General features: G+C 45.1%; 1 protein-coding gene across 7 annotated transcripts in view; it reads left to right on the top strand.

The window, feature by feature from the left end:
- KTN1 (kinectin 1) overlaps positions 1–19662 on the top strand; it is a 342484-nt gene that overhangs the window by 251012 nt on the left and 71810 nt on the right. For 5 of the 7 annotated variants that reach the window (XM_029598256.1, XM_029598252.1, XM_029598254.1 and 2 more), the window contains 2 exons: positions 3106–3195; positions 16885–16965. In XM_029598256.1, the coding sequence (XP_029454116.1) occupies positions 3106–3195; positions 16885–16965 (171 nt within the window). The remainder of the gene's footprint in view (positions 1–3105; positions 3196–16884; positions 16966–19662) is intronic. The other 2 variants (XM_029598255.1, XM_029598257.1) reach the window with 1 other exon arrangement.

Genomic DNA, 19662 nt, shown 5'->3' with positions numbered 1-19662 from the left:
TCCTTTTGGAAGATCTGTCCTTTTGGGCTAAGAAGCCTCACAAGGATGTGAGCTCCTGGGCCCAAAGCATCTCCTGGATCAAGGAGATAAGTGGACATCTATCTCACTTTTATCAAAGGTGGGCCCAGATTAAGATGGACTAGTGGGTCTTGCAAGTGGTAAGGGATGGCTATGCTCTAGAATTCTCTGAATTCCTCCGGATGCATTTATGGTCTCTCCATGCAACTGTACAAAAGAGTGGCAGTGGAAACTATGTTAAGGAGGCTATTTGATCTGAAGGCTGTAATTCTTTACCAGATCGCAAGAAAATATGGGACGCTATTCCATTTATTTTGTTGTTCCCAAGAAGGAAAAGCTGTCCTCTCTGCCCATCCTGAATCTGAAGGGAGTCAATTGATGTTTGAGTGTGAAACTCTACAATGCATAATAATGGCAGTACAAACAGGGGGAATTTCTCATGTTTCTCAACCTGATGGAGGCCTATCTACATATTCCCATTTGCCAGGAGCATCATTTCCTATGTTTTGCCATTCTGGGACATCATTATCAATTTCAGGCCCTGCCCTTCGGACTGGTTGTGTCCAGGACCTTCTCTGAGGTAGGGTGGTGGCTGTGCGCATGGAGGGCATTCTGGTCCATCCGTATCTGAATAACTGGTTGATTCAGGCTAAAAGTGCAGGTGAGCCACATGGCATTTCGCAAGGTGATTTCCTTGCTTCAGGAGCTAGGCTGGGTGATGAACTTGGCAAAGAGCAGTTTACAGCAGTCTCAGACACTAAAGTATCTCTGCGTATGATTTGATATGGAGCAGGGCAGTGTGTTTCTATTGGAGAGTCACATTAAGAAGTTACTCAAGTTCAGGCCCTGAAACAGACTATTTGCCCTTCGGTGTGGTCTTACCTGCAGGTCCTGGGATCGTTGGCAGCCACATTGGACGTAGTTCCCTGCTTGAGGACGTACGTGCAGCTCCTTCAGCGCGCATTGCTCTACTAGTGAAATCCGCAGTTGCAGGAGTATACAGTGAGACTCCACTTTCATTGGAGGTGAGTGTCCAGTTGCAGTGGTGGTTACAAGCGGATCATCGCAGGAAGGGGATTTTCTTTGAAATACCAGACTGGTTAGTGCTCATGATAAATAAGAGCCTTCTGGGTTGGGGGGGTTCACGGTCAAGAGTTGGAGGTAGGTGCACTTTGGTGTGGACAGAATATCTCTGGGACACATCCACTTCTCACATTGCTGGGAATGATAATGTAAGGGCCAACTTCCTGAGCAAGAAGGTCTTGCACCCAGGAGAGTGCGAGTTGGCAGTCGAGGCCTTTCAACTAACAGTGACGCGGTGGAGTTGCCCATATCTGGATTTACTAGCAAGCTCACACAGTGCAAAGGAGCCATGGTTCTTCAGTCACAAAAGGGGGATCTGAGAGCGCTGGGCATTGATGCTGTCATTCAGGTTTGGCCACAGAGCAGGGTATTATATGCCTTCCTGCCATGGGCATTGATAGGTAGATTCATTTGGAAGATTCCAAGTCAGACCAAAACTGTACTTCTGGTGGCTCTGGATTGGCTCCGGAGGTCGTGGTATGCTGATCTTCAGAGGCTAAAGGTGGACAGTCCTCTCAGACTACACCACTCAAGAAGGATCTATTTGCTGAGCAGTGACATGGTCCTTACACACTTTCTCCAAGCATTACCGCTTGGACATTAGGGCTCAGGAGGATGCAGCTTTTGTGCATGCACTGTTGATGGAGACTGCAGGCAGCCTCCCTCCCTTTTCGGAAGTAGCTTTAGTATATTCCACTGGTGTGAATTAGTCTGCCTGAGTGTAGAGGAAGGAGAAATTACTACTTATCTGATCATTTCCTTTCTTGTAAGGAAGGCAGGACAATTCACAACCCACCCTGGGCTGTCTGTGTTTTTAGTTCATCCTTTATATGTGAACGATGGAGTGTTATTTCTGTTAATTCAGTTTGATAACTTTTTTGCTGAGCTTGGTGTTTCCCAATTGGTTGGAAGCACGAGTGGTTGACTGTTAATAGTCATATTCATGTTTAATCAGTTTGTCCAAAATTTGGCTTTTCTAGAGATACTGGCAGGCTGATGTCTGAGCAGGGCTATATGTCTGTGATGTCAGGGAGCTAGCTTTATTCTGCTGCCTCTGCTGGTAGGAGGTCATAACCCACTGGTGTGGATTGGTCTGCCTTCTTTAGATGAAAGGAAATTATCAGGTAAGTAGTAATTTCTCAGTGTTGAGTATTCAGCCTTCGAGTTGGATAGATTGAAATACCTCTTTGGTTCTTTAGTTTTGCAGAAATTGGTTAATTCTTCTCTTCTTCCCTCCCCTCCATCCCCCCCCCCTCCCAAATGAAAAGCTTACAGTGGTATATGGCATTTCACTTTTTCCAACTGTTCTGAGGGGCTGCCTGCCACACAGGCTTATTCATGCAAACAGGCTTGTGTCTGTGTGCTCTCCTCATAAGTGACAGGCTAGGAGTCAAATTTAATTTCATTGCAAAGAGGATTTGTTGAAATAAACTTTGTAAGCTGGGGTAGAAGACTTCTCTTTGTTTGGCCAATGTATATAAAAGCACTACTAGTGAAGATTGTTTCCAGCTTCCTGGTTAATGCACAGTAAGATTTTGGTTTTCTTTTCCTGTAAAATAAGTTTGTTTGTTTTTTAAACAAATTAATTAAATATGCATAAGGTATGACTGGAAAGAGTCTTGAAGCCACCATCTTAATTAAGTGTGTTTATAAACCCAGTGCTTTCTAAATTTTGCATACTTCCTATCCTATCTGACCTATAAGAGAATAATTTTTGTGTTTATCAATCTTGTATCAGATCTCTCCTTCCATAGTGGTATCATTAACCTCTACCTAAATAAATGTTATAACTCCAGAAGGCAGCTCTTAGTGCTAAGTTTCTATAGGCCTCTAGCGATACAAAAATGAAAAGTGAAATGTATTAGGAGGGATAGAATGATTTTTGCCTGCATACAATAATTTTATTTTATGCTGTCCTTTAAGGCTTCAAAGATTTATGCCATGTACCAGTAGATTTAATTCCACAGTTTAACAAATGTCTCATCTGCTAATCTCTTGGTTTAGGAGAGAGAGCAGTACTTACAAGCCTTTGAGATCGAGGAGAGAGAGAGGTTGCAGAAACTCTTTCCCCAGGTGTCAGTTTCTTCCAGCTTGGTAAGAACAGGCTATATGGGGTTAGCAGATCATTAGTTAGTCCTCCCACATGCACCCAAGCTATGTTGTTAATAGAAATATGTAAAGATCAACATAGGTTGTACTCTTTATACATGTGTAATGATGAGGTACATAGAATACTGCAGGATGGCCAATTTTAGTTTTTAAGAGCCACAGATAGGCCTGGTTTTTAAGATAACCACAATCCAGTGGGAGTACTGAGAAGAAAGAATCATCTTGCTGGTGACTGAAGAGGATCGGTAAGTATTGCTTTGGGAAATCTTATAACTTAGTTTTAGGGAGAGGTGTAAACTATTGGGATGTATTCTTTAGAGTGTGTGTGTGTGGTAGTTATAAAAAAGCAAGCCAAAAGGTAGGAAATACCTTTAGAGTTCCTGATTGTACCTGGATCAGCCCAGACTGCTGGGTTATGCCTCCCTTCCAGCAGATGGAGATGGAGAAAAACTTGAAGGGCACTCCTGTAAGTAGGATGCGCCACCTGCAGCCCCTTCAGTATTTCTCTGTCTCCAGCAGATGAAGGTGGGAGAACCGCCAGTCCTGGCTAATTGATTCTATTAAAAAAAAAAAAAAGGTTGCAGTGACAGTAATCTTTTAAATTTGTCTGGCTGAAACAAAGTTTCAAAAAAATAAAATAGAAGAGCTGGGCCTCCCAGGGAGATGATTTATTTCTCCTCGGTGGTAGGCTTGCCGGCTAGTTTTCTCTTCACTTCGGTGAACCAGGAGCAGCAGCCGGTGAGTGACTGGGGGGATTTACCGGTGGGCTGGCCCCTTCCCCCCCCCCCCCCCCCCCCCCCCCCCCCCAGCCCAGAGACAACCATGGGTTGTGCTCGGGTGAGGCCAATGTGTTTAAAAACAAACAAAAAAAAAACCGGAACGATCTGCATTGGGTTTGGTTTTTTTTTTTTTTGGTTTTTTTTTAGAGCTGCGCTGCTCTTCTTCAGCTTCCTGGGCTCCAGGTGTTTACTTTGGCGGCCACCCTTCCCTTACAGCACGGTGATGCCGCACGCTTCGGCCTGTAAAGCCTGTGGGGAGCCGGCAGCATGGCTCTTTCGAGAGAGCCTCTGCTCCCAGTGTCTTCCTGGGGGTGAGGGCCCGTCAGCGGCAGCAGCTGGCGGAAGGGGGAGGCAGGCGCATTGATTGGTCCCATGGTGCAGGTACCCCAATGCTGCCTCATGGTACTCAGCCTGCCCCGCTCCTGCGTAATGCGGGAACAGCAGCCATTTTAGTAGCTGCAGATGCTGATGCAGATAGCTCGGCACGGGGGAGAGGATCTCCCTCCTCAGTTATTTCTGCAGGATTTTTACCCCGGATCTCCATATGATTTGTTTCCAGCCTTCCCTGCTCCCTTGGGTACCCCCCTCGGGAAAATTTAAAGGGCCAGCATCCTTTTGTGGCTGATTTTATTTTGATACATAAGGCATATTTAGCTAGCCTTATGCCCATGGGGGGGGATCCTGAGCCCCCTCCAGGGAGCCTGGGACTGGGCCCTCTCCTCCCATGCAGGTTCCTAGGCTGGATCCTCCTGAGGTCTCTCGGATTCGGGTGGTCTGGGAAGGGTCCGATTCCGGGAACCAGGGTGCGTTGCCGCTGGCAGATCCACTTCAGGCAGACATGGATGAGGATTCAGAGCGTGTGGCCCCGGTGGAAGGGGATGATCCTTGGGTCCTTGGGCTCTTTCGTAGAGAAGTTGGAGCTGATGATTCCACATGTCCTAGCGGAGTTGGGCATACTGGCTGGTCAGATGCCTCAGGATCAGGACACGGGTGGATCTGATGCTGTCCAGCCTTCGTCCCCCAGCTAGGACTTTTCCTTTTCATCCTATGTTGCTTCAGCTGATGTTTCGGGAGTTGGATACTCCAGAAGCTAGCCTTCGCATAGGCAGAGTTATGGAAAAATTGTACCCACTGCCAGATGACTCTCTCGACCTCCTTAAAGTTCCCAAGGTGGATGCGGCCACATCCGCAGTCACTAAGCGTACGACTATTCCGGTGGTTGGGGTGGCTGCCCTTAAGGACCCTCGGGATTGTAAGCTTGAGGTGCTTCTCAAGCGTATCTTCGAGGTGTTGGTTCTGGGGTTCAAGTGGCCGTTTGCAGTAGTTTAATGTAGCGTGTGAGTCTCCTGTGGGTTCAACTCCTGAGTGCCATAGAGCTCTCCCTGGAGGAGTCTGAGCAGGCTGATCATTTGGAGGTGGCGGTAGTGTATGGGGTGGATGCCTTGTACGATCTCCTTCGTATGTCTTCGCGTATTATGGTTTCTGCGATGTCAGCCCGCAGGCTTTTATGGCTCCGTAATTGGTCGGTCGATGTTTCCTCCAAGTTTCAACTGGGTGCTTTCCTCTTTCGGGGAAAATTACTTTTTGGAGATGACTTGGAGCAGCTCATTAAGTCCTTGGGGGACAATAAGGTGTACAAGCTCCCAGAGGATAGGCTAAAGGCTTCCAGAGATTTCTGCTCTTCCCAGTCACGTTTTCTCCAGTCTAAGCTGGCTCCATTTGGCCAAAGACAGTCGTCCGGCAGATCACACACTTGGTCTCATTCCTTTCATGGCCGTAGACCCACCCGAGATGGCAGTGCTATAGGGGCGACAGGAGTCAAGTCCTCCCAATGAAATAGCGCCAGCCCACTCCCCTGTTCTGGTTGTTGGGGGGGTGGCTTTTCCTGTTTTACGAGGAATGGGTCAAAATAATGTCGGACCATTGGGTTCTAAACATTATAGAACATGGCTATGCATTAGTTTTTGCTTGTCCCTTACGCAATCTATTTCTGGTGTCACCCTGTGGGTCCCTGGAGAAAAGGCGCCAGGTGTCTCTCACGCTTCCCCGGTTGTTAGACCTCGTGGCGGTCATTCCGGTTCCTTCAGACGAACTTCGGACCGGCAGATATTCGATTTATTTTCTGGTTCCGAAGAAGGACTCCGTCCTTCGTCCGATTTTAGACCTGAAGAAGGTCAACAGGGCTCTGAGTGCTACGTTCCGTAATCGCCTCCGTCAGAGAAGGGGAGTTTTTAGCATCCCTCGTTTTGACGGAAGCGTACTTACACATTGCAATTCGGAAGGATCATCAGCAGTATCTCTGGTTTATGGTCCTCTGCAAGCATTACCAGTTTCAGGCACTCCCCTTCGGGCTGGGTACCGTTCCGCGCATGTTTACCAAGGTGATGGTGGCCATAGCGGCGGCTCTCTGTCACCAGGGGATCCTGGGCAATCGCTACTTGGACGATTGGCTCATTCGAGCGAAGTCATAGGAGCTATGTGAGGCGGCAGTTGCCAAGGTCGTGCAGACACTTCTCGCTCTGAGTTGGATCATCAATGCGGACAAGAGCCAGTTATCCCCTGCCCAAGTCCTGGATTTTTTGGGGGCGAGATTACTTGGATTGAGAGTTTTCCTGATGCAGGAATGGATAGACAAACTCATGGCGCAAGTTTGGCGTCTCTTGTCCCTGCCAGTTCCCAGGGCATGGGGCTATTTACAAGTTCTTAGTTCTATGGAGCCTACTTTTGAGTTGGCCCGTGGGCTTTCGCTCATATGAGGTCATAGCAAATGGCTTTGCTCTCACGTTGGGACCCCAAGTCGGAGGCTTTTCAAGTCTCCTTACCCCTCCAGGAACCAGCCAGGTCCAGCCTAGCTTGGTGGCTGAGCCCTGAACACTTGTCCCGGAGGTTGGATCTGGAGGTCCCCCAATGGACTTGTCCCGGAGGTTGGATCTGGAGGTCCCCCAATGGACTATTGTGACGATGGATGCCAGTCTTTCCGGCTGGGGTGGCAGTTTGCCAATCTCAGGCAGCGCAAGGCCAATGGACGCAGCAGGAAGTGCAATGGTCCATCAATCGTCTTGAAACCAGGGCGGTACAGTTGGCCTTGCAGCAGTTCTTGCCTCTGGTTCATAGTCAGTCGGTGAGAGTGCTCTCAGACAACGCAACGACTGTAGCATACATTAACTGCCAGGAAAGCACAAAGTTGTCCTGTAGCAGCAGAGGTGGACAAGCTCTTGACCTGGGCAGAAATTCATCTACCCAGGATAGCGGCTTAGCACATTGCTGGAGTAGACAACGTACAGGCGGATTTTCTGAGCAGTCAGAGATTGGATCCTGGAGAATGGGAGCTGTCAGAGGCATTCGCGTTGATATCTCATCGGTGGGGGATTCCCCGTTTGGACCTACTGGCGACTTGGGGGAATGCCAGGGTGCCGTGCTTCTTCAGTCGCAGAAGAGCACGGAGCGGAAGGGGTGGACACTCTTGTCCTCCCATGGCCTCGTGACGTTCTACTCTACGCATTCTCTCCTTGGCCTCTGGTAGGCAAGGTCTTGAGAAGTATAGAAGCCCATCTGGGAGAAGTGGTGCTGGTGGCTCTGGAATGGCCACAGAGGCCGTGGATCGCGGATCCCCTTAACTTGCAGTGGATGGTCCGCTCTGTCTGTCATCTTCTGAATCTCCTGCAGCAGGGTCCAGTATCTTTCGACCAGGTGGATCGATTTTGTCTAGTGGCTTGGCTTATGAGAGGTGGCAGTTGAGAAAGAAGGGGTATCCGGATTTGGTCATTTCCACTCTTTTTTGCGGGCTCGCAAAACTTCCACCTCTCTTACTTATATCCGAGTCTGGAAGGTTTTTGACTCTTGGTGTAGCAGGTCGAATGTTTCCCCTAGGTGGGCCTCTATAGTCCACATTCTAGCCTTCTTGCAAGAGGGTTTGGCGAAGGGGCTAGCTTTCAGTTCTCTATGGGTTCAAGTGGTGGCGATAGGCTGTTTACGTGGGAAGGTGGATGATCTGTCCATAGCAGCTCATCCGGACATGGTTCGTTTCCTTAGAGGTGCTAAGCATTTGAATCCACCACATTGAGCGGTTTGTCCATCCTGGAGTTTGAATTTGGTCCTTAGGACATGTGAACCTCCTTTTGAACCGCTCAGGTGCGTCACTCTGAAGGACCTTAAGTTCAAAACGGTGTTTTTGGTGGCTATCTGCTTGGCTCAGAGGGTTTCGGAAATTCAGGCACTATCTTGTCGCGAACCTTTTCTTAGGTTTTCCCGATTGTGACGTTTCTCTTAGAACCATGCCGTCCTTCCTGCCTAAGTTTGTATCTGCTTTTCACGTGAACCAGTCGGTTGAGTTGCCTGTGTTCCCGGATTTGGATCAGAATTCTCAACATGCTCGTGAATAGCGTTTCGATGATAGGTGGGCGCTGATGCGTTACATGGAGGTCACTAATGATTTTCGCCTGTCTGATCACCTTTTTGTCTTGTAGAGCGGTCCCAGGAAAGGGCATAAAGCTTCCAAGGCTACTATTGCCCAATGGTTGAAGGATGCAGTTGCTTCAGCGTATATATGTCATGGGCGAGCAGTTCCAGAGGGTCTTAAGGCTCATTCACTCTGTTCTCAGGCAGTGTCCTGGGCAGAGAGTCAGTTGATTTCCCCTCATGAGATCTGTAGTGCGGCAACCTGGAAATCTTTGCATACCTTTGCTCGGCATTACTGTTTGGATGTTCGGGCTCCCGACTCAGAGAGCTTTGGCGGCGGTGTGCTTAGAGTGGGACTTTCTAGGTTTCACCCCATGTAAGGCAGCTTGGGTACATCCCAGCAGTCTGGGCTGATCCAGGTACGTACAGGGAGGAAAATTGGTTCTTACCTGCTAATTTTCGTTCTGTAGTACCATGGATCAGCCCAGACGCCCTACCAGTTTTTTTGATTCTGCTCAAGAGTTTGTCGATTTTTTTCTGTCATACTATATAGCAGGATGAAGATTTCGCAAATGCACTTAATTTGTACATAGTTGTCTCATAATTTTAGTTTGACCATTTAAATTTTTGATTCCTGTTACCACGTTAATTCTGCTTTGATACTGTTTATACTGAAGGGGCTGCAGGTGGCGCATCCTACTTACAGGGGTGCTCTTTGAGTTTTTCTCGGTCTCCATCTGCTGAAAGGGAGGCATAACCCAGCAGTCTCGGCTGATCCGTGGTGGTACAGGAACAAAAATTAGCAGGTAAGAACCAGTTTTCCTTTAGTGTACATTTCTTTCCCTCCCACCCGCCCCTAGTTCATCCTTTGATTTTATAGGTAAGAGACACTTTCAAATTAAAAATGAATCTGCCTTTTATCTAAACGCAGGATTGCCCCAGCCCTTATCAAGAGTTAAATTATCCCATTGCAGGTCACTACCAGATTAATAATGAATATACCAATAAATTTAAAGGTATCAAACTGTATGCATTCATATACCTATAGCAACCTAAACTAGGAGCACAACAAAATTAAGATGAAGGTATCAGTCCTGCGGCAAGGGGGGAGGAGGGGCTTCCAGTCTTCTGCATTGAGACACATGTATGATTTTTTTCCCCACTGGTGGGAGGTTGTATCTACATACAACCTCCCACCAGTGCAAAGAGCTCTTGGCTCTCAGAATGAGTCTGATCTCTGGAGGCTAGAGTGGTAGACCTGGAGGAGCTGAGGCAGACAGAGAGGTATATAAATGAGACCTTCAGGGACATAGTAGCCAAGTCCCCAGTCCAGTCTGGCAGCCCTTGTCCTGCTTTGGAGGAGGAAAGTCTACTGGTCGGAGGGCATCAACCCGGTACAGCAGGAAATGATCCTGCAGCAAGGACCTGCTCTCCAAGTGATGCATTTTCCTATCGCACCAAGGATGTCTTCCCAGGGCTACTGCCCAAGAGGAAAGGGTTAGGTTGTCAGTCATAGTTGGTGATTCGATTATTAGGAATGTAGAGATCTGGGTGGCTGCTGGATATTTTATTTTATTTTATTTATTTATTTATTTGATTTTATATACCGGCAACCGTTTGCACATCGTGCCGGTTTACAAGTAACTTATAAACAAAGAATATATAGGCGAGGCCTTTACAAAGAACAATATGTAACACAGTAACAAAGCAGATAACTAAATAACTTGGGGAGGGAGGGATAGGGGGGATAGAGACAAAAGGGGGGGTGGGGGAGGGTGAGAACAGATACATAAGGATAAGATATGTACATGGATTTGAGGAGCAGATGGTATGTACACTGGTTATATATGGAATTGTATAAGTGCGGATAAAAACAGACACATTATTTTAAAGTAAGGGGTTGAATGAAGTGTTTGAAGTTCTTAGAGGGAAAGGGGGTTAAGTGTTGGGTGTGGTTCCTGGAGGGGATTAAAGGATTTTTGGGGGGTATTGGTGAGAGATGAAGGTTGGGTGAGAGTGTTAGTAGGTGGTGAAAATGATTGGGGGTATGCTTGGAGGAAGAGCCAGGTTTTGAGATTCTTTTTGAAAGTGGGAGTGGAGGTTTCTGTGCGTAGGTCAAGAGGCATTGAATTCCAAAGGGATGGGCCTGCGAGGGAAAGGGCTCTATTGGTGGTGGAAATGAGTCTTGTGGATTTTATGGAAGGAGGAATAAGGGTTCCTTGGAGTGATGAACGGGTAGGTCTAGTGGAGGTATGAGGAAGGAAAGGTGGGTTTAGCCAGTTGTAATGTTCGTTGGTGATACTTTTGTGGATGAGGGTAAGCGTCTTGTAAATAATTCGTGAGTGAATGGGAAGCCAGTGGAGATCAATGAGGGTGGGGGTAATGTGGTCTTTTTTTTTTTTTGAGGATTGCCTAGTAAAAAGGTGGCAACCTCACACATCGCCTAGATAAGATTTTAGACAGTGCTGGGGAGGAGCCAGCTGTCATGGAACATGTGGGCACCAGTGACATAGGAAAATGTGGGAGGGAGATTTTGGAAGGGAGGGAAATTGGGTTTGGAGGGAAATTTAGGCTCTTAGGTAGAAAGCTGAAATCCAGAACTTCCAGGGTAACATTCTCTGAAATGCTCCCGATTCCACGCAGGTCCCCAGAGACAGGCAGACAATGCGTAAATGACACAGTGGTGCAAGAAAGAGGGATTAATTTTGTAAGGAACTGGAGAATCTTTTGGGGAAGGGGCAGTCTTTTTCCAAAGGAATGGGATCCACCTTAACCACTGTGGAATCAGGCTGTTGGCACTAACCTTTAATGAGGAAATAGAGCAGTTTTAAAACTAGAACAAAAGGGAAAACTGACAGTTACTCAGCAGCACATGCTTCAGAGGGAGGTATGTTCGAAAGATACTACTGAAGCAGGAGAGTTAGGGCATCCCAATGGAGAGGTTCCAATAAAAGCAAAAGTAGTCCATGTGCCTATAAGTTAAGAATCACTTGAGCTAAAAGATTTTAAGTTATCCCTGTCAAATGAAAAGTAGGCTGTTAATACAAACACACTTTGAAATGTCTGTATGCCAATGCCAGAAGTCTAAGAAGTAAGATGGGAGATTTAGAATACATAGCAGTGAATGATGAGATAGACTTAACTGGCATCTCAGAGACATGGTGGAAGGATGAGAACCAATGGAATAGTGCCATACCAGGGTACAAATTATATTGCAATGATAGGGAGGAGCAACTTGGTGGGGGGGGAGGGGTGCTTTTCCGGGATGGCATAGTCCAACAGGATAAGGATCCTGCAAGAGACTAAATGCACATTAGAAACTTTGAGTAGAAATCCCATGTGTGTTGGGGAAGAGTATAATGATAGGAGTAAACTACCATCCACCTGGCCAAAATGAGATGGATGATGAAATGCTAAGAGAAATTAGGAAAGCTAACCAAATTGGTAGTACAGTAATAATGGGAGATTACAAATTACCCCAACATTGACTGGGTAAATGTAACATCAGGACATGCTGGAGAGAGAAAGTTCCTGAATGGAATAAATTACATCTTTATGGAGCAATTGATTCAGGAACCGATGAGAGATGAAGCTATTTTAGATCTAATTCTTAGTGGAGTGCAAGATTTGGTTAGAGAAGTTATGGTGGTGGGGCTGCTTGGCAATACTGTTCATAACATAATCAAATTTGAATTGACTGGAAGAGGGACAAGTTAATCCACGGCGTAGCACTAAACTTTCTAAAGTGAAACTTTTGATAAAATAAGAAAAATAGAAAAAAAAATTAAAGGTGCAGCTACAACTATTATGTGCGCAATAGATGTGGACATAGTTTAAAAAAAAAAATCATCTTAGAAGTGCAGTTCGGATGTATTCCCAGCATTAAGAAAAGTGGAAGGAAGACCAAATGATTGTTATGGTTAAAAGGTGAGGTAAAAGAAGGTATTTTAGTCAAAAGATTTTCCTTCAAACATTGGAAGAAGGATCCATCTGAAGAAAATAGAGTATAAGCATTGGCAAGTTACACGTAAAACATTGATAATACAGGCAAAAAGAATTTGAAAAGAAGTTGGCCATAGAGGCAAAAATTCAAAATAAAAACTTTTTAAAATATATCTGAAGCAGGAAGCCTGAGAGGGAGTCGGTTGGACAGATAATTGAGGGGTTAAAGGAGCACTTAGGGAAGATAAAGCCATCGTGGAAAAACTAAATGAAAACTTTGCTTCAGTGTTTTCCGAGAAGGATATTGGGGAAGTACCTGTTTCGGAAACAGTTTTCAAGGGTGATGAATCAGATGAACTCACCCAATTCATGGTGAGCTTGGAAGGTATAGTAGGCCAGATTGACAAAATGAAAAGTGGCAAATCACCTGGACCAGATGGTATACACCCCAGGGTTAAGAACATGCCATACTGGGTGAGACCAAGGGTCCATCAAGCCCAGCATCCTGTTTCCAACAGTGGCCAATCCAGGCCATAAGAACCTGGCAAGTACCCAAAAATTAAGTCTATTCCATGTTACCATTGCTAGTAATAGCAGTGGCTATTTTCTAAGTCAACTTAATTAATAGCAGGTAATGGACTTCTCCAAGAACTTATCCAATCCTTTTTTAAACACAGCTATACTAACTGCACTAACCACATCTTCTGGCAACAAATTCCAGAGTTTAATTGTGCGTTGAGTAAAAAAGAACTTTCTCCGATTAGTTTTAAATGTCACATGCTAACTTCATGGAGTGCCCCCTAGTCTTTCTATTATCCGAAAGAGTAAATAACCAATTCACATCTACCCGTTCTAGACCTCTCATGATTTTAAACACCTCTTATCATATCCCCCCTCAGCCGTCTCTTCTCCAAGCTGAAAAGTCCTAACCTCTTTAGTCTTCCCTCATCGGGGAGCTGTTCCATTCCCCTTATCATTTTGGTAGCCCTTCTCTGTACCTTCTCCATCGCAATTATATATTTTTTGAGATGTGGCGACCAGAATTGTACACAGTATTCAAGGAGCGGTCTCACCTTGGAGCGATACAGAGGCATTATGACATTTTCCGTTTTATTCACCATTCCCTTTTTAATAATTCCCAACGTTGTTTGCTTTTTTGACTGCCGCAGCACACTGAACTGACTATTTCAATGTGTTATCCACTATGACGCCTAGATCTTTCTTGGGTTGTAGCACCTAATATGGAACCTAACATTGTGTAACTATAGCTTGGGTTATTTTTCCCTATGTGCATCACCTTGCACTTATCCACATTAAATTTCATCTGCCATTTTGATGCCCAATTTTCCAGTCTCACAAGGTCTTCCTGCAATTTATAACAATCTGCTTGTGATTTGACTACTCTGAACAATTTTATATCATCTGCAAATTTGATTATCTCACACTGAAAGAACACAAAAATGGAATATCATTCCTATACAAGTAATTTTTTACCTATGATTAAAATCATCTGTTGTACCTGAAGACTGGAAAGTTACTAATGTAATCCCAATATAGAAAAAGGGCTCCAGAGATAATTGGGGAAACTATAGACCGGTGAGGCAGGAAAAACCATGGAAACTGTTATAAAGACTAAAATCACAGAGTATATAGATAGACATGATTTAATGGAACATAGCCAGAATGGATTTACAGAAGGGAAGTCTTGCCTCACAAATCTGCTACATTATTTTGAATAAACATGTGGATAAAGTAAAAGCGGTAGATATGGTATATTTGGATTTTCAGAAGACATTTGACAGTCTCTCATGAGAGTTTTCTAAGAAGACTTAATTTATGGGATAAGAGGAAATGTGCTTGTGTGGAATGCAAACTGATTAAAAAACAGTAAACACAGGAGTAGGATTAAATGGTCTGTTTTCACAGTCGAAAAAGGTAAACAGTGGAGTGCCTCAGGGATATGAGCTTGGACCAGTGCTTTTTAATTTTTTTATAAATGATCTGGGAGGAGGTACGACGAGTGAGGTGATCAAACTTGCAGATGACACAAAATTATTCAGAGCAGTTAAGTCAGAAGTGGATTGTGAGGAGGAGCTTGTGTGACTAGAAGATTGGGTGTCTGTATGGCAGATGAAATATAATGTGGACAAGTACAAGGTGATGCATATAGGGAAAAATAACCCATGCTGTAATTACATGTGGGCCGTTACAGTTTAGCTGCGCGTTTTCAACGTGCTAGCTTTACCCCTTATACAGTAAGGGTAATAGCAGAAAAAACTGCTTTTCTGTACACCTCCGACACTATCATAGTGATATTAAGTCGGAAGCCCCAAAATTTTTAAAAAAATTAAAATTTAAAACAAATTTAAAATCGTCCCGCGGGTCGGAAGATGAACGCTCAATTATGCTGGCATCCGTTTTCCGAACCTGTGGCTGTCAGCGGGTTTGAGAAGACGCTGGCAAAATTGAGCGTCGGCTGTCAAACCCGCTGACAGCTGCCGCTCCTGTCAAAAAAAGAGGCACTAGGGACGCGCTAGTGTCCCTAGCGCCTCTTTTTACCGCAGGCCCTCATTTGCATACTAAATCGTGCACATGGGAGAGTGGCCTGTGTGCGCCCGCCTCGGGAGAGTGGGCGCTCGCCTCGGGAGAGTGGGCGCTCGCCTCGGGAGAGTGGGCGCTCGCCTCGGGAGAGTGGGCGCTCGCCTCGGGAGAGTGGGCGCTCGCCTCGGAGTGCCGGCTCTCCCGCAGGTTTTACTGTATCGGCCCGATGGTTAGGTTTTATATTATGGGTTACCACCCAGGAAAAAGATCTGGGCGTATTAGTTGATGTTATATTGAAATCGTCAGCTCAGTGTTCTTTGGCAGTCAAAAAAGCAAACAATGTTAGGGATTAGTAGGAAGGGAATGGCAAAATGAAGGATGTCATTATGCCTCTGTATCGTTCCATGGTTAGATTGCATCTTGAATACTGTGTGCAATTCTGGTCGCTGCATCTCAAAGATATAGTTGCACTGGAGAAAGTACAGAGAAGGGTGACCAAAGCGATAAAGGGATGGAAAGGCTAAATAGATTAGGACTGTTCAGCTTGGAGAAGACGGCTGAGGGGATTTGATAGAAGTCTACAAAATCATGAAAGGACTTGGGTAAATGTGAAATGATTTACTCTTTTGGATAATACAAGGACTAGGGAGCATTCCATGAAGCTAGAAAGTAGCACATTTTAAAACTAATCAGAGAACTCTTTTTCACTTAATGCACAGTTAAGCTTTGTAATTCATTGCCAGAGGACATAAAGGAGGTTAGTGTAGCTGGGTTTAAAAAAAGGTTTGGATAAGTTCCTGGAGGAGAAGTCCATAATCAATAGAGAATAGCCAGTGATTGTTTCGGCATTGGTAGCGTGGGATCTGTTTAATATTTGGATACTTGCCATGTACTTGTGACGTGGATTGGCTGCTATTAGAAACAGTATACTGGGCCTGAGGGACCCTTGATCTGACCCAGTATGGCATATCTTGTGTTCTTATGAACATGCATATGAAAGAGTTGCATGCACTGCCTCAGTTGTATGCAGATATCTCATGCTTATTTATTGTGGATATCTTGAAAACCAGACCAGTCTATGGTTCTTGAGGGATCGGAGTTGGCCACCCTTGGGATACAGTTTCAGACTCCAGGTGAAGAAGCATTGTCAGCATTCAGCACAGCTTTTACTACATCATTATCTTGCAAAGTTTCACATGATTAGGAAATCATTTTGAATGCTGTCCAATGTTATAGTGCAGTTTAATGTACAAACCGACAAAAGTACTACAGAAGCAGTGGTAAGTTTTGGCCAGTGACATCTCCAGATTTCTCAAATATTCACAAACATGCTAAAGGTTCATTAGACTTGCTTTGGTAGCCATATTTTGCACAGCTCAGCTAGCAACGCTATAAGCGGTTTGCAGATTTGATTTCCTTCCTCAGACTTCCAGGTTGTCCCCTTAATTTTTTTTTTTTATATAAATACTTTGTGTAACTTTTTTTTTTGTCCTTTCTGTGTGTTTTTTTGCTGCAGGTGGCAAAGATTATAAATGGCAAAAAAAAGTCCTGAGCCAATAGATAATTTGGATGTATGTAGCACCTTTATCCTAATTCTGCCCCATTGAGCTTTTCAGTGTAATACTTCAGGAACGTGCTCATAGCCACCAGTATGAGATCTGCACTGCATGAAAATTTGTAAACTGAACGGAGGAAAGAACTAATGTAAATTAAATACAGTTTAGGAACACAGGCACAGGGTCAAGTGATTTTTAAATGAAGCAGCATTTACAATAAGGATACCACCAAGATCACTGAATTATAGTTTGTTCCCTGTGATACCCTCGGTCCACTTTAACACAGCATGTTTTATTTTGGACTGTGCTCTGGTAACCTGTGGCAGGGGATTTTCCCTCTTCTTTGAAAGTTAGCATTTGGATTCGGTGTATGTTAGTTTGTTCATGTGGTCTTTGTGCTTGCATGTGTATGTAAATGTACACACAACTTATATATAATTTATCCCTGTTTTTTACAGAGGCATAGTGAGTGGACACGGGAGTTTGAGAAGTTGGCACAAGTGGAGTTGAATGAGAGTGCAAGGTCTGCGGAGGTGAAGGTCAGTAAAAGTAGCAAAGTCCGGCTGTGACGTGCATAAGAAATGGATAAGATTTTAATGTGGTGTGTACTGCTTTATATCTTTCTTTTATTCATTCTAGTATGTTTACACTTTTTGGAATAAGTTTCCCTCTTATGGTTTCACCCCCTGTTCTTTCAAAGAAACTTTCCCATAGAGTTCTGATGGGATTCACCATAGCAATAACCCTATTTTATGGTGGGGGGAGTGACTAAATAGTTTTCAGAATGCTAACAGAAATGACGCAGAAAAAGACCAATCAGCCCATCCAGTCTGCCCAGCAAGCTCCCACACTTATTTTCCCATACTTATCTGTTTCACCAACCACCAAGTTCAGGGCCCTTGTTGGTAACTGTTTGATTCAAATTTCCTGCCATTGATGCAGAGACTAATGTTGAGTTGCATCAAAGGTGAGCATAAGGCTTAATGGTTAAGGGTAGTAACCGCCGCATCAAGCAAGTTATCCTGATGCTTGTTTACTCAGACTGCACAGATCGATGCCTTGTTGGATGTTGTCTGAATGTAAATCCTCTCTTCCACATTTATCCCTGCCGTTGAAGCAGAGAGCAATGCTGAATATGCATTCAAAGTGATGGATCAGGCTTAATTGGTTTAGGGTAGTAACCACCGTAATAAGCAAGCTACCCCCATATTTATTTGTTTACCCAGACTATGAAGTTCGGTCCTTATTGGTGGTTGTCTGAATGCAAATCCTCTTTTCCACATTTCCCCTTGCCATTGAAGCAGAGAACAATGTTGGAGTTGCATTAACCATGCGAAGGCTTATTGAATAAGGGTAGTTCCCTGTATGTACCTGGATCAGTCCAGACCCTGGGTTATGTCACCAATCCAGCAGAGGGAGACAGAGAAAACATTCTAATGACTGACATATACCCTGGAGCACCACCTGCAGTCTATCAGTATTTCTCTGTCTCCCAGCAGAGGTGGACGTCCCTAACCCCTGCAGTCTGTGGTAGTTTATTTTTAGTCAGGTAGTTTAGGAGTTAATTTTTTGCAGGCTTTCTTCTTCTTTTGAAGAGAGCCTGTTCTTTTCATTTAAGTTATTAAAAAAAAAAAAGTTTTATTTTTCTTCACAGCTGTTTCACTGCCTCCCGGGAGGTTGCCAAGTCCTGGGAGGACTATCCCTCCTGGTTTTTGAGGCTGCTGGAGTTGGGGAGGTTTTGTACCCAGCAACCACGCCTGGCAGGGGTGATACCGGGGGCCCGGCTCACTCACCCTACTTGGAGCAGCTCCTGGGGGCCGCGGCATTTCGGTCAGGTAAAAAAAAAAAAAATAATAATTCTTGACAGCTGAATTGTTGTTTACTTACCTTTTGGTGTTCGGTGGGCCCGTGCCTTTGTTTTTTGTTTTTCGCAGAGGTTTTTTAGCTTTTAGTTTATTTCATACCTTTTATTTTGCGCCGTTTTTTCTTTATAATGCCGCGAGGCGCGGCCTGCCACGCTTGTGGAGATGCGCGCGTGTGTCTCTCCAGGGAGAGTCTCTGTTCATCCTGTCTCCCCGGGGGGGAAGGCTCATCAAGTTTGCCGATTTAAAAAAAAAAAAAAAAAAAAAAAAGGGACTCGGCCACTTCGCGCAGCCCCAAAACCTCGGCCCAGCTGCTCTCCTGCCCCGGACTCTTAGCTGCAGTGTGGGAAATGAGGCACTCCTGTCTACTCTGACGGTGGTGACACAACAAGCTATTCAGGGTTCTTCTGACCCGCCTCCGCTGTCGCCGCAGCCGGCGATCCCTGGGGGGGGGACAAGCCGCGCGAAATAGGGTCATATTTATCGGCTGAAAGCCTGGAGGAGATTTCAGATTCTTCTTCCTCTTCTGCCTTTTCAGGGGATTTTCTTCGTTTTCTTCGCAAAGCTTACAAATCTAAGAAATTTCATAAGAGACATAAGAGTCTCTCGCTGAACAGAGATTAAGGCCACGTTCCTCAAAAAGGGCTAGTCCCACGGATTTGGGAGTGGGGTCAGCTCTGAAGCGTCCCCTTTGTCAGGGTCCAGATCAGACAATTTTTTCTTTTTCAGATGATTCTGAGCATGGCTCTTTACCTATCCCGGACAAGTCCTTGCCGGAGGGGGTTTTAAATGAAGACCCTGCTTGGAGTATTAGTTCAGACCCTCATGTTGCGGATGGGATAACCCCAAAGTAGTCCGCCAGTTTAGAAGAGAGGAACTTAGTCCCTTAATTCCAGCTATTTTACTGGAACTGAGTCTCTAGGTTCCAGTAAAGGATTCTCAGATGGGTGACGTTGACCCAGTGTTGCTTGGCCTTAGAGGTCCCACGACATCATTTCCTTTTCATCTTTCTCTCTCTGACCTTATGTACCAGGAGTGGGATACTCCTGAGTTGGGGCTTAAGGTAGTACGAGCCATTGAAAAATTGTATTCATTACCTGAGGAAGCTTTGGAAATTTTAAAATTTCCTAAGGTGGATGCCACTGTTTCAGCAGTCACTAAGAAAACAACTATTCCAGTAACTGGGGCTATGGCTCTTAAAGATCTTCAAAATCGTAAGCTTGAGGTTCAGCTTAAGCAAATTTTGAGGTTTCTGCTCTTGGTGTGCGGGTGGCCATGTGTAGTAGCTTGGCTTTGCGAGCTGGACTAAGATGGGTCCAGGCTTTACAAAACAATTCTTCCCCCTCTGAAGAAGTTGATCAGGCTGGTAGACTG

This window comes from Rhinatrema bivittatum, chromosome 4, assembly GCF_901001135.1.
Source record: "Rhinatrema bivittatum chromosome 4, aRhiBiv1.1, whole genome shotgun sequence".
NCBI classification, from domain to species: Eukaryota; Metazoa; Chordata; class Amphibia; order Gymnophiona; family Rhinatrematidae; genus Rhinatrema; species Rhinatrema bivittatum.
The sequence above is the reverse complement of the archived record's forward strand: the minus strand, read 5'-3'. Positions and strand labels throughout refer to the sequence as shown.